This window comes from Gymnogyps californianus, chromosome 1, assembly GCF_018139145.2.
Source record: "Gymnogyps californianus isolate 813 chromosome 1, ASM1813914v2, whole genome shotgun sequence".
In the NCBI taxonomy this organism is placed as follows: domain Eukaryota; kingdom Metazoa; phylum Chordata; class Aves; order Accipitriformes; family Cathartidae; genus Gymnogyps; species Gymnogyps californianus.
The window spans coordinates 158,808,719-158,822,291 of NC_059471.1; the positions used below are offsets into that span (position 1 = coordinate 158,808,719).

General features: G+C 44.6%; 1 protein-coding gene across 1 annotated transcript; it reads left to right on the top strand.

Annotated features, from left to right (window-relative positions):
- Positions 1–1,352: 1,352 nt before the first annotated feature.
- Positions 1,353–1,919, top strand: ASCL4 (achaete-scute family bHLH transcription factor 4). The gene has a single exon (XM_050915243.1). The coding sequence runs from the start codon at positions 1,353–1,355 to the stop codon at positions 1,917–1,919; it is 567 nt and encodes a 188-aa protein (XP_050771200.1).
- Positions 1,920–13,573: the final 11,654 nt, after the last annotated feature.

Sequence of the window (13,573 nt, forward strand, 5' to 3'; positions counted from 1 at the left end):
ACAGCTCTCCCAGACCAAACATTCAACTCCCCAAACTGTTGGTGGCAAAAAAAGGAAATTCAGTTAACTGTGAAGATGTGTTTTCAGATAAAAATTATAACTATGGAGCTCTTGAACAACAACGTGGGAGAAGTCAAAGATTCTCCAGTTGCTGCAGAAGATCCTAACACAACAGGCTATCTTAGAGGAAGGGCACGGATGAGGACATTATGCCCTTATACTGCCAAAAGTCCTTGTCTTCTGTCCACCTTTTCTCCTTGGCAAGCTGCAGGTGAACTGGAGGATGCAGCACAGATCTGGCACAGTCAAGAGGGATTTTCAGCTCCCCAATTAAAGCAGTGTGTTGGGTCCATCAGGTAAGCCAGTATCTATGTAAACATCTAGTAATAGCTACACAGAGGGCAATCAGGGCATCACCTTTGTATTTGTTTATCTGAGGCAGGTGCTCATAGTGATGACCAGAACATTCTGCAATGAGCAGAAACATGCAAAATGTTGAAGATTTTTTGAAAATGCTCATGTTCAATTTGTGAAACTCACACTTCTTGAAAAAGCCTCTCTTTGAGTGAAGAAAGCAGTTTTCCTCCTATGCTTGCACGTATGCATTCTTGATCTGACATGACTTGCAACCACAAGAGAGCACTCTTTCCTTTGAAGATTTCTCAGCTTCCCCAGAAAGCTAGAGACGTGCCATATAAGTTTTGCAAACTGCTTGTGAGCTGTTTCAGTTAGACCAGAGCAGCCGAAACAACAAAGCTTGCAGTTGTCTTTTGGATTTCATTGTGAAAAGCCTTTGGGTAGTTTTCAGATGACAGAAGATCCTTGGTTCCTGAAAGGGAGGAGTTCTGCCAAAACTTTGAAGATCCCTGTAAACTTTGCAAATTACCCATCTTTTGGAGACAATTATATCAAATGATATCGTGGATTACAATACATGAGAAGTGTTTAGAGCCTGGAAGATTATTTACGTTTGGCATTAACCCTTATGGTCATAATTTCAAGCAGGGAGAAAAGGAATACACAGGAACCCTCTTATTATCTTTTGAAATATGAAGATCAGAGGAAAAGAAGGGTTTAAAGTGTGGAGTGATGGTCCTCAAAACCTGTCTGTAAATTAGCTGACATCCTACATCTATAAAAACAACAAGGCTTAGAGCTGATTTCCAGGCACAGAGTGGACCTCATGAGTTGCTAGCAGTGCTTTGAGATCTGAGTTTTTATACACCGCAGGAGGAAATTGCAGCCTGCGGGGCAGAGTACCTATACAAATGTTTCCTCCCTGCTTGGACTGATACAAGATTTGGAAGCCAAATTCAGGAACTGACATTCCACCGGTGAGAAAAAAAAGAAGCATGGACAGCAATAAAGATGATGACGGACTATTGAACAGGATTGCATTTCCAGGATCTATGTCCCTGGCTAACAGCCATGTGCATCCCCATGGGGTCCCCCTGAGAGAGCCCTTTGGGGTTCCCTTCCATCTGGACCCGTCTTACTGGGAGCAAGCCTATGGCGGGCACACGGGTCGCATCTCCTACATCCCATTCCCTGGCTACGTGGGCGTCTATGACTATTCCTTTGAGCCTGCCTTCATTCGAAAGAGGAACGAGAGGGAAAGGCAGCGGGTGCGCTGCGTGAACGAGGGCTACACACGCCTGAGAGAGCACCTGCCCAAGGAATTTGCTGACAAGCGCCTCAGCAAAGTGGAGACCCTGAGAGCTGCAATAAGCTACATCAAACACCTGCAGAGCTTGCTGGACTGCCATCCCTTAGGGTCTAACAGTAAGGAAACACTCTCTGCCAAGGAGCTCCCGGAAGCTCCCAGTCCTGGTCCCCCGCGGGAGTGCAACAGTGATGGAGAGTCTAAAACCTCTTCAGCTTCATCCCCCTACAGTGAATTTGAGGAGACGGGCAGCTAGGTAAATGGCCTCTCTGGAGACAGAAAGCTTCAAGTTCGGCTGACAACCAAATCTAAAACCCTGGGGATTTTTCTACAGATGAAAATGAATACCAGGAAAAGGAAAAACAGCTAGGGGAAAAAAAAGGTATTTTCAATCTGTCAAAGGACTTTAAATGTTGTTTGTACAAAACCTAGAGATGATTTGTAAGCAAACAGATATCTCTCAGGTTGCTTCAGCTGTGTTACTGAACTTCCTTTGGATTGTTAAAACTGAAGCAACGTTTGCATTCTACTTTTCATTCAGCTTTTATTCTGTTTGTCTATTTTCTTTTGCCTTTCACTCGATCAGACAGCAAAACCAGATACATCCATTTCAGGAAATTCCCCTCCCCTTTCTCCTGCTTCCTCCTGTAAGTTTTATTGTCTGTTTTTCCTGACTGCTAACCTGAGATGCACTGGGTTGCAAACACTTGGACTGGGAAAGGTAAGATGTAGATAAAATGTCTTTCCCTAAAATTTTTAGAAAACTCACAGAAATACTTCTATTTCTGAAAAGACAATTTTTAAAATATAAATAAGTCTATATTTGGGAATGAATTTCTTTTACAGCATCTTCTAAAGTGAAAGAAGCAACTCATACATTGGACACTGGCTATTTGGTGATTATTCGAAGGATAATTTTCAGGAAAAGAATATCTGACACTTTCATTCTAATCAATGCTAGGAAGAGAGAAACAGAGTTCTGTAAAACTGCACCTTCCAAAGCAAAGCTCCACTCATGATACTGAAAAAATGTTGCCAGCCTTTTTCCTTCTTTTCTGAAAATTGAGTTTGTGGACAAAATAGTCTTGATGATTTTGTCTTTTTGGCAGGTCAGAGATTATATGCTTAGAAATATGTTCCTCTAGTGGTTAGATACTGGTGTGTACAAAAAGGGTAACATTGAATATATCAGTTTACGTCTGCATGAAAATGTAGGTATTTCTCCTTTTGTTTAGAATATTGTATTACTTTTTCAAAGAATACACCTTTTAAAATTAATATCTCAAAATCTATGGAATACCTTTAATTTGGACCATGTCTACTTAAAATGAGTATTTTCTCCAAATTGCTCTAAAATCTTCCTTTCTCCAAGGCCAGATTTAAGTAACATTTAGCTATGTGCTTAAATCCCATTCTGAATATGGGGTAAACTCCTTCTTACCCATACACTTTCCACAGACCTTTCAAACTTTTGGTTTTTTGGCCTCATGTTGGTGAAATGGTTTTGTATCTTTTTATCTTTCCTTCATGTCATGCTGACTGAACACCTGAAAAAATACTCGTGTATAAATAAGAACAAATACTGATCAAATACCTCAAAACATGTCCATAAATTTCATTTAAATAAAAAATTGAATTAATCCTGGCTGTGGTTTTTTTCACTTTCAATTGATAACAAACAGGACAGCACTGTTTGCAGGAGTAATGAATTTTCAGGAAAGAACAAAGAAAATGCATAGGAAGTAAGTATGAACTGCTACCTATGAAACTAAATTTTTAATCTAGATTTTTAAATCTAGATAAGAGGCAGGTTTGTGCCATGGGCATCTAATCAAACTTATTTGGTATAAAAATACTTTGCTGATTTCTAGCAGACCACTCTGAACATTTGTACACTTTTAGCTGTTGTGTCCATGGCAGTCACAGGCTTCATTCTTTATTCTTTACATGGTAGCCAGCTTCCTTTTCTAATGACTATTTTGTTTTTCTAAGGGCTGTTACTTTTGCAGGGTCTGTTTCCCAGACCCAAAGAGTAGAGGTCTAGTTACCTGGACAGTTCAGATCCAGAGCCAAAGCATGTATTTCTGGGTGTGTAAGTGTATTTCTTATCCAAGAAAGGGGAGGAGGGCAAGGTAGTGGTCTGAATGTCTGATTGGGATCCATTATTTTTTGGCTTTTTTTCTTTCCTTTGTGGTCTCTGGCAAGAGATTCAACCCCTCTCTCTCTGCCTCAGTTTTGAGATTTCTGGAAATATGGTAGTGCTGCTGGTAACTCTGTCAGTAAGCCTGAATCACATTTCTCCATCAAACCAGAGATTAAATCTGTGAAAAACATACACTTCCTCAGAGTATCTGAGACAAATTCTGTGAAAGATATAGTTGTTTGTAAAGCACTTTGAAGATGAAAAGCAGTTAATATACATATAATGACAATAAATAGCCAAATCAAACCAACCACTAAAAATAAAAATTACCAGAATGACCGTTACTTCCTGGGCAGGACATATCAGATAATGCCCCAAATAAATTTTTAGGTGAGATGATTATCACAGAGGTTTGACCCCTACAGAGAGATATCCAGGAGCCGTAATCCTCTTATTTCCAAATCCTAGAGAGATGGTGCAGCGTGCCACCTTCTCCGTGATCCGCTAGTTAGGCTGGCCAGAGAAGTGGACTAGGTCATGGCTCTGCCCCCTTTCAGCTTCATCTCACGTGGGATGTTCCTCAACGAGAGATGAACCGAGTGGAAAGCATCACACCCTGGGCCTGTGCTTGGCCATCGCCGCTGTAGGATGTCTCTTCCCATGTGAGACGCAGGCTGATCTGCTGCACATCTAGATGGGACTGGTTTATTTGTTGCATATCCTTAATACTCTGCAATCAGAACCAAACCTGGATTTTGTGAAATAATATTCTGGAAAAGGCCTCTGGACCTCAAGTCAAGGAGACTGGTTGAAAGTCTACATTTCAATGAAACTGTAGCTACTTTTTTTAGATTATACATCTTTAACAGCTCTGGAGATGTCCTTAAAATACCTCCCAATCCAACCTCAATGCTGAAGATGCAAAAGCCAGAATGTCACATGTAGCTTAATTTAATTTTAAAGGAAAATTAATTTCTGGATGAAAAGAAAATTCTTTCTGTGGGAAAAATCTGTCACAGGTTGAACCACTCTCCTTAGGAAAGTTGTACATTTTTATTTCTCACAGTGCCTGTTGTCATGCAAACCTCTTGCACACTTTTAGCACAAGGAAGTAGAAAACAGCTCAAGATTTTCCAAATATGGATCAGTGCTTCCTACAGGCATCAACAAAGGTTTAAAGTGAATGCTACATTTCAAAAGCTTTGTTAAGCTGTTTCTGTCTAGACAAAGGTTTTCTTCAAAGCTTCTAAAGTGTATCATTATCAGACTTTGAAAGCAGACAATGATCCAGCTTGTCACCATGAGAATTAAAGTTTTAATAAAAATGTTGACCAGAAGAATTCTCTCCATGTGGCGCAATTACTATTTACAAGAAAGGTGAATGTTGATATCTGTAGGCAACCGTGCTACAGCTTTATCAAACTCCTGCACACCAAATGCAGACACTTTAATCTTTCTATCAAATATGAAAAAACCACACATCTGAAGTCTTCCTTCTTCTGCCATTAAATTACAAATCCATTTGCTCCTTGATATTATCAGCATTTTAAAGATGTGTAATCCTGGCCATGGGATTGCTTTTAATCCTCTAATAGCTATTTAGCTGATTTCTTTGTAAAAGCCCATCCACACTCCTTTCATGTTATATTACCCAGTGTCAATAACATGGCCAAAGAAAACCAGAAGGCACTATAGAAGAGTCATGTTCAGACAGTAAAGCGATCAGAGCCAATTTATCTCACTGGAATAAATGAACAGGGAACGTCCACACAAAAATAAAGAATCTTTGAAAACATTTGTCACCAGCATACTTCGGAAGGAGGCAAAACAAGATCCAAAACATTTTGAAGAGAGACTCTCAAGTGGTACCAACAGGAGAGCCCTGCTGAAGTTAGCTGAGGTCAATCACTATAGCTGAGCAAGGTCTTAGTAAGTATCTCCAAAACAGAGTCTAAGCAAATATAACTTCAGCAGGTGCTCATCACTAGTAACCCTCAGCGTATAGATAAATGGCTACAGAGTAAGAGGTAAATTTGTTCTAGACAAATGGGGAGCAGCAAAATGGTAAGACTGCAGCTGTACCTGGCTCCTCCACAAGGCTGTCCAGCTGTAGATCTGGAAGCTCTGTAAACACAAGATAAGCAACATTCTCCATCAACCTGAAGGTGTGCTTGTAGGTAAAAATCTGCTATAATGCTCACTCATGTATTTCCCACACATTTTTTCTCCCTCACTGTGAATATGTCCACTGACAGAGCAATGGAAAAGTTCTCCAAGTTGCCCTTGCTGGGAGAACAAACTAGAGGAGTGAAGGTGTTTCTAAAGGTAGATGTCTCTCTCCATATCTCAGTGGATCTCCATACAGGCAACGGTGGATCAAATACAGAGGGGGGGTCAGGCTAGGGTGCTGGTGAAATGAGCACAGACTGACAAGAACATGTCTGGAATTTACAGCAGTCTGACAAGGCAGCACTGCTCAGAAGATGCCCCAGAGCTGGCTGAAAATGTTATGACTCAGCCACCCTAAGCCAAGACCCTGGAAACTCAATAGGAACCAGCATCTTCGTTTAGTGTGCTGTGCAAGAGGCTGGTAGTGTTTTTCGGGAGTGAAAGGGCTACCTTTTTTTGTCATCAGAGTGTCCTTTCCCCTACCCACTGATATCCGCATTGCGAGATTATTCCTCTGACCCTGAGGTCTGATCAGCATAGCAGACACAGCTAGCTGGTGGGTCGGGGACCCAGCACCCAGGTGTGCTTGGGTGGCAGCGGTGTTCTGGAGAGGCAGATGATGGCAGGGTGGGAGATGGGCTGTTGCTTCACTCTGGGAAGGAGATGGGGGGTGAGATGGGAGCTACCACTCTCCAAGACTGGGATTCAACAGGCCCTGTTTTAGCATTCACACTTCAGTAGCCTTGACCTCTTGTATCACTCGAAAAAATTCTCATTTAAAAAGCCAAGTAAAAAAGCAGGCCTGGGAAAAGACAGGGGAGCTTACCACAAGGGCTTTAAAGGAGCAAGTCTGTCACTCAAGTTAAATGAACTTTTCTCACTGGATAAAGCCCTGTGTGAAAGTCACCTGGTGTCACACCTGTGCTTGGTTATCACCCTTGTTAGAGCTTGTCCCTCCATGGCCTGAGCATTGGGCATGCACGCAGGGTACAACCAGCACCACAGCAGCTACTTGAGTATATGAAGGGTGTGGATAGTTGCCTCTACCAGGCCTGGGTTGAGGGTGAGAATAAAGATTCAGAGCTCTAGCCTGGCAGTGAGGTACAGCCTCGGAAGAAAAAACCTTTGCCCAGTTGCAAACTGAGTTGAAAAATGAGGTGAACAACAACTAAAACCCAACTCAGGAATGGATAGTACGGGTATGTGTAGAGACTGGGTTTATTGGATACACTTCAGAGGAAAAGCACAAAGAAAAGGTTGGTTTAATTGGTTTCCCTTTATTTGTCACAGCTTACACAAGAACCATTCTTCCCTAAGAAACATGGTAGCTGCATGCGTACAAGCTGGAAAGGCCGGGGTACCCACGACCCGGCCCTGGGGAGACCAGGAGCTTCATGCAGTCTCACACCTTGCAAATCCAAGACAAAGCCCATTAGTGGACTTTTGTCTGCTTTCCAATGGAAACAAAGGTTAGACTATGCTCTGTGTGTGAGACGTCCTGACTCCAAAAACTTCTGAACCTCTGACTGATTTTCAGCCAACTCCCATGGGAAGAGAGTCTCAAAATGCAAATCAAATTTCTCAATTTTTTGAATTTTTTTTCAAAATAGGGGTTGGGCAGAGGTGGGGAGCCCAGCTTAGGGCTTATGGCTCTGAGTGATGAGCTGTAGTGCTTCATGCTGGGTCAGATTCCTGTGCCACTCAGCTGCTGGAGGCCACAACCCCTGGGGCAGACACAGAAAACAGGCAGTACATCTGCTCTTTAGCCACCTCCAGTCATAACTTGGTGTATTCTTGTAAACTGAGGGGATTTGTCAAGGTCAAAACACCCATCTGTGAAGCTGGGTGGCTGAAGACTCTGATTCATTATCACCACTGTCTTTAGATATGTCTGAAGGGGCCAATACCTCCAAAACTGTGGGTTACAGGGGTGGGGAGCAGCCAGCAAGCCTGTATTTCACTCTTGAGTTCCCTCACTCTTTTTCAAAAGCTTTGAAGTCAGGCTTGTGGGACTCACTGTCATTTGGGAATGATCCTGCATTTGCTGAAGAACCAAGAGTAAAGTCTATGTTACTGTGGACCTCAGGTTTTATCGATTATGTTTTTGCAGGTGAAAAAACATATATGCATGTGGACAAAACATTCCATGCAGGTGGAAAAAATATATTGGTATGAATCATGTTTTTCAGCCAGGCTAAAAGAAGCTTAGGAGTCCATACATCTCTCTGCCAGTTTCCCCCTTGAAAATTTTGGAGACCCGTTGGCTCACTTCAGATATGACTGGAGACAGAAGTCTCAAAGACATGAAATTCCTACACAGTCCATGAACACTGGTGGCATCCGAGTAGAAAGACATGCCAAATTAGAGTCCTTACAAAGGGGAAAGCTAACACTGAATTGTCTGTTCAGTGTGACCTTCTTGATGGTCAGCCAGCCCAAGGGCACCAGCCAGCCGTCAGCAGGTACACGTGCTTTGCGCTAGTGTAACATGCTGCCTCTTGCCTGTTCTACTGGGGCCAGGGGACGAAAATATGAGTATTTTGAGGGAGTTTTGGATTTGGGAGGGGGAAGCTGAATGAATGGACTGTGAGAGGCTGAAGGGTTGAAAATGTGGGGAAGGTAGTGGGCAGTGAAGCCTGGGAGCGTATAACACAAATCCAAGCCAAGCTGCATTTGCTGTGCTGCTCACAAAGCACCTTGCTTGTCCCCGTGATTTTATTTTGATGCGGTGTGGTTCTGGGCATATATAGCAGATTTTTGTGTTCCAGGGCTGTCAGCCGTCGGCACTGAATCCTAACCAATCTCTTCCATCTGCACCGAGATCACAAAGAGAACAAGTAGTTACAAATAAATGGAATTTTCACATCTTTTTATGTATTTGCTGTACTGCCAGCATTATGCTATATTAGGCTGCTCTCTAGGTGTAGCTTTTTATATTTAAGAAGCACCGAAGACGTCCCAGGCTCAGCTGCAGAGGGTTTATCCCAGGGGAATACTCATGCGGAGGTGATGTGTCCCCCCCACACCCCGAGGTGTTAAAGCTCACTGGTGCTTAATGAATGAAACTGATAATAAACTGTGTAATGTATAAATGAAATAAGCCAGATGTACAAACCCAGGAGCGTGTGTTGTGGTGTTTGTGCATGGGAAAAGGAGGAAGGATGGCAGAGGGGAGGGAGAAAAGAAAGTGGTTTTGAGGCGTGGCACATTGCTTGATATCAAATCAGCTGCATGGCTGAAACAAGGGAAATAGGAACAAACTAGGTATGACACCTTTGGGAAGGATTAATTCCTGCAAAAAAAAAAAAGACTTAAAGATAATATATTTGCAGGCAAACCCTGTGGAGATATCAAAAGGCTGTGAGATTTTGCATAGCAGAAATGCTAATGAGAGCAAGCAAAGCAGCGACTCTCATGGACCAGGAGTTAGAGGGAGCCATAGGCAGGGCTGGAGAGAGGCATGACTTCCTCCCTGGCCCCACCACCAGCCAATGTGGGTGTTTTCCACCATTTAAAGTGCTTTCCTCCTTCCCCCGGCATACTTCTCCTCCTCTACTGGGAGGGAGGAGTGCTCCTGCCCCCACCCCGGAGGGCTGGCTTTGCATTTTTAGCCCAGGGGTGCCGTGAGTTTAGGGAGGACTCAGCTTTGCCTCTTGAGGCTTTGCTCACTTCAGGCATCCCTCACAAGCTTGGCCACAATCGGCTGCATCTGCTGTCTCTGTCATGAGGCAGAAATGAGAGGTGGGGCAGGCTGGGGCTGAACTATAGGGTGGGCCTTAATCCTGAAGGAGCAAAACGGAATAGTGGGAGAGTAAGAGGAGCCCAGCACCATGACGAGAGCTGGGAGGAGGAGTCTGGAGCATGGACAAATGCCAAGCACAGGAGGTATCTCTCTTAAATGAGGAGTTGCACCACTGGCACTGCTCTGCCTTCCTCCTCCTCCATCCCCCACGCTGGGAGTCAGGAGTGCTGCTGGAAACCATGGGGACATTGCACTGGGCCTCACAGGGGAAAGGGAGAGCGCTGGCTCTGTGAGCAGGGGTGAGGGGATAGGGGCAAAGTCTGTCGCGTGATTGTCCAACCCAACGCGGTAACGCATCCATTAGAAAGAGGAATCAGAGAGCTGTAGGCTGGGCATGCTCTACTGGTCATGATGGAAAGCCTCGACAAGCTGAGGATTATAGGAAGGGCTGTTCCCTGCTGCTAGTTTTTTTCAGAGGGTGGATATAGGTTTACATCACAGTGATAATGCCCACTTTCTTTACGTTTTGCCATTCGCCATTGATCCCCATCGTTTTCCCCTCCTCTCTCCTGTCTGCCCCTGTAGCCCTGGCTATTGCTATAGAGGCAAGGGTATAGGGGCATGTCCTGGCTGTGTATTTTGCGTCCTTCTCATACAGCAGCCTGATTTTAGCATCCCTTCTTGCTAACACCTCTCTGCTGATCACACTATGTGTGGCCCTTGATGAAGTGCCTTGCAGCAGCTGGGTGGGAGGTGGGCAGGGAGCTGCTTACTAAGCAAAATTTAAATTTAAAAAAAAGCCCAACCCCTATCAGAAAAGAAGAAGCAATATGATTTTACCACCAGCCATAGTGCAAAAATGGCTGAGACCACAGCATTTGCATGACGGTGAGTCTGTCTGCCTGCACCTCAGACACACCACGTTTATCTGCCTACCATCGCTTCTGGTTCGTCTTTTCTTGTTCATCATTGCAAAATACCTCCAAGCGTATTTCTTATCAAAGTGCTGAGCAGTTGTGAGCAGCCTGTGCTCTAGCTGCGGAGCGGAGGGGATGATTACAGTGCTCAGCCCACCTGCCGTCAGGAGCCGAGTGATAAACCGAGATTACTTCAGCCCCGGGTTTTCCCTCTGTTTCAACAACAGCGTGGCCCTCCTCTTGCCTCTGTGCTGGGAACACCAGTAGATCCTGCCCCATCTCACTGGAAAATATCACCGGGCTTCCCCTGTACCACTTTACCAGGAGCTGGTTGCAGCCATGGCACTGCCGTGAGCTCGCTGGGCTGCTTGTCCCCTGTGTAAGTGGCAGCGCCCGAGTCCCCTGCGCTCATAGATAAATCTGCCCTTGCATGTTACCCAGCTCTGGTATTGCAGAGCTGGCATCTGCATCTGCATCTGCATCTATTCTATTCTATTCTATTCTATTCCCATATATTACAGGTATAGCGAGGGTGGCGGGGACGAAGAAATCTCTCTCCCAGTTTGTCATGCCAATGATGCCACCGGCATCCTCCTTGCCATCAGCTCACTACTGCTGACTAATACAAACCATTGCTGAAGCCAGGCAAAAAGCCATGAAGAGCCCTGCCCAGTTCCACTATCACCTCCCTCAGCGCCCTGGCCCCAGAAATACTCTCTCAGCACAGCTGGGTAATGCTGCACCCCTGGTTTGCAGGGGCGATGCTCCATGCAAGCAGTGGTGGCACATCCCGAGGAGCCTGTTAGGACAGATCAAAGCTGAGCACCTACAGCATGTCAGCATGACATGCTGTACAAATGCGAGGTATTTGCCTCTGTTTATGTGCAGCGTGCTCTGTAGCTTTGCATTTTGCAGCGCTATGAAAGCTTCAAAAGTTCCATTTATGTTAACAAGCCCATAAAGCACAAGGTTATTAAATGTTGTTTATAGTACCCTGTCTGAGAAGCTCATTCAGTTACCAGCTGGTTCGATTTTTACTAAAAGTGAGTTTCATGAGGGCGCCAAGTTGTAGCTGCATGTATTGGGGGAGCTTGTGTTGAAAGGACAAGAAAAAGAGCGGCAATGCCATCAGCACACAATGGCTGAATTACTCTGTAGTAGGAGTGGTCAGTGTTTTCAGAGATGAACGAAATACGTTGGCTTTGTGATTGAAAAAAATGTTGCGTTTAAACGTTTTAAAATTTTTTTTTGGTAAAACTTTTTTAGCATTGGTTGTTATCTGCAAACTTTACTGGAATTTTACTGAGGTCATTGTCTTAAAGAGCACATTTCACATTTGCATCTTTGGTGAAAAAGTCACAGTTTAGTTCATTTCATCACCTAGTAATCACCACAAAACCTAATAAAGTTATTGCGTATGTGGAGTGATGGGTATCAGAAGCTGTGGCTGGGCAGGAGATGGGCACTGGGCACTGGGCAGAGTGAGCATTAGGTGAGAGCAACACAGCCAGTGTGGCATTGTGCGGAGCAGGCATTTGCAGAGAGCAGCTGCACAGGAACGGTTGGAAAAAAGAGTTTAGACTGAGTTAAAGGAGATGCCTGCTGACGTGTTGGGAAAGGATCCCAAGGTTTCTTCCACGTGGGCCTACTGGGAAGGTGGCACTAAGAGCACATTCACAGTCTCAGGGTTCTTTTCCCCAAGAAGTAAGGCAGAGTAAAAAAGCTCAAAAGCTTTGGGGAGTCAGTGAGATCCCTGGAAGATCAGATGCTGTTTTTTTCTGAGACTCCTTGGGATGGAGCTCTTTGGAGAATAGGTTTTACAGAGAAATTTCCAGTACCTCTTCATTTCAGCTAGTTTATATATATAAAAATATTACAACACAGATGCTCCAAAGGGAAACCTTGTATAAGCCAGGCTATCGGACAGCACTAAGAGTATATTCTACCTGGCACACTATAGATGTGAGACAACACCTACATGGTTAAATCATATCCCTCCTTTCTTTCTTGTTTTTTATTCTAGATTCAGTGGGACAAACTCACCCCCTCATGAAAGATCTGGCAGCTCCCTCCAAGTCCTGAACCCTATCCAAGTGATAATTATACCTGTTTGAAATCTGGGAGCCGAGAAGTAGCCTCCAGCCACTCAACAAAGGCTGCTCCCATGCTCCCAGGAAGCGGTGCCGACACTTCCCTTCTCCTTGTCTGCCTCCTGCTGAAACGCATTTGCAGAGTTTCCGAAGCCTCTAAGGCTTTTCCAGAGATCTGGTGGAACCAGACCCGGTATCTCATGAAGTATCATCGCATGCAAAGACAAAGAGACACCCCCACGGGCATAGTTAATGCAGACAAACCTTAATGGCTTTTTTTTTTCCCCCCTCCAGTTGCAAGTGTATAATTAATCTCAGTTCAAATTTACATGTTTGATCTGCTTCTTTTAGGCTTCAGATATCTTTGAAGGAAGGGGAAGACCCTGTGATTTGATCTGGAGTACCTAGGATACGCTCAGTGTTTACATGGGCAGATCCCCTGTGCCCAGTGCCGGTCAGATGTGGAGGGCTCTTGGCTTGCAGATGTGGGGCGGGAGGGCAGGTGCTGAGGTGCTTCCTGAGCTGGGCTGCACGAGCCCCTTCACCCCAAGCCACCATTTCTCTGGGGCTCCTGTGAGCGGTGAGGGCACCTGTGGCCCGGTGGTGGAAACCTGCAGACAAGAGGAGATAATCCTCCCGCAAACAGACCCTGCAAGTCCTCGCTCCTGCACTGTAAAAGAAATGAAAGGCATAGAGATGAAAAACGTATCCACTTCAAACAGGGAAATTTCCATTTGAAGTGCCGTCTTGAGTCAAATCCTCCCCAGCAGCAGCACTTTTTTCCCCTCAGTAGTGTGTATCAATTTCTTCTGACAACAGTTTCATGGCTTCGGGATAAACAAGCCCAAC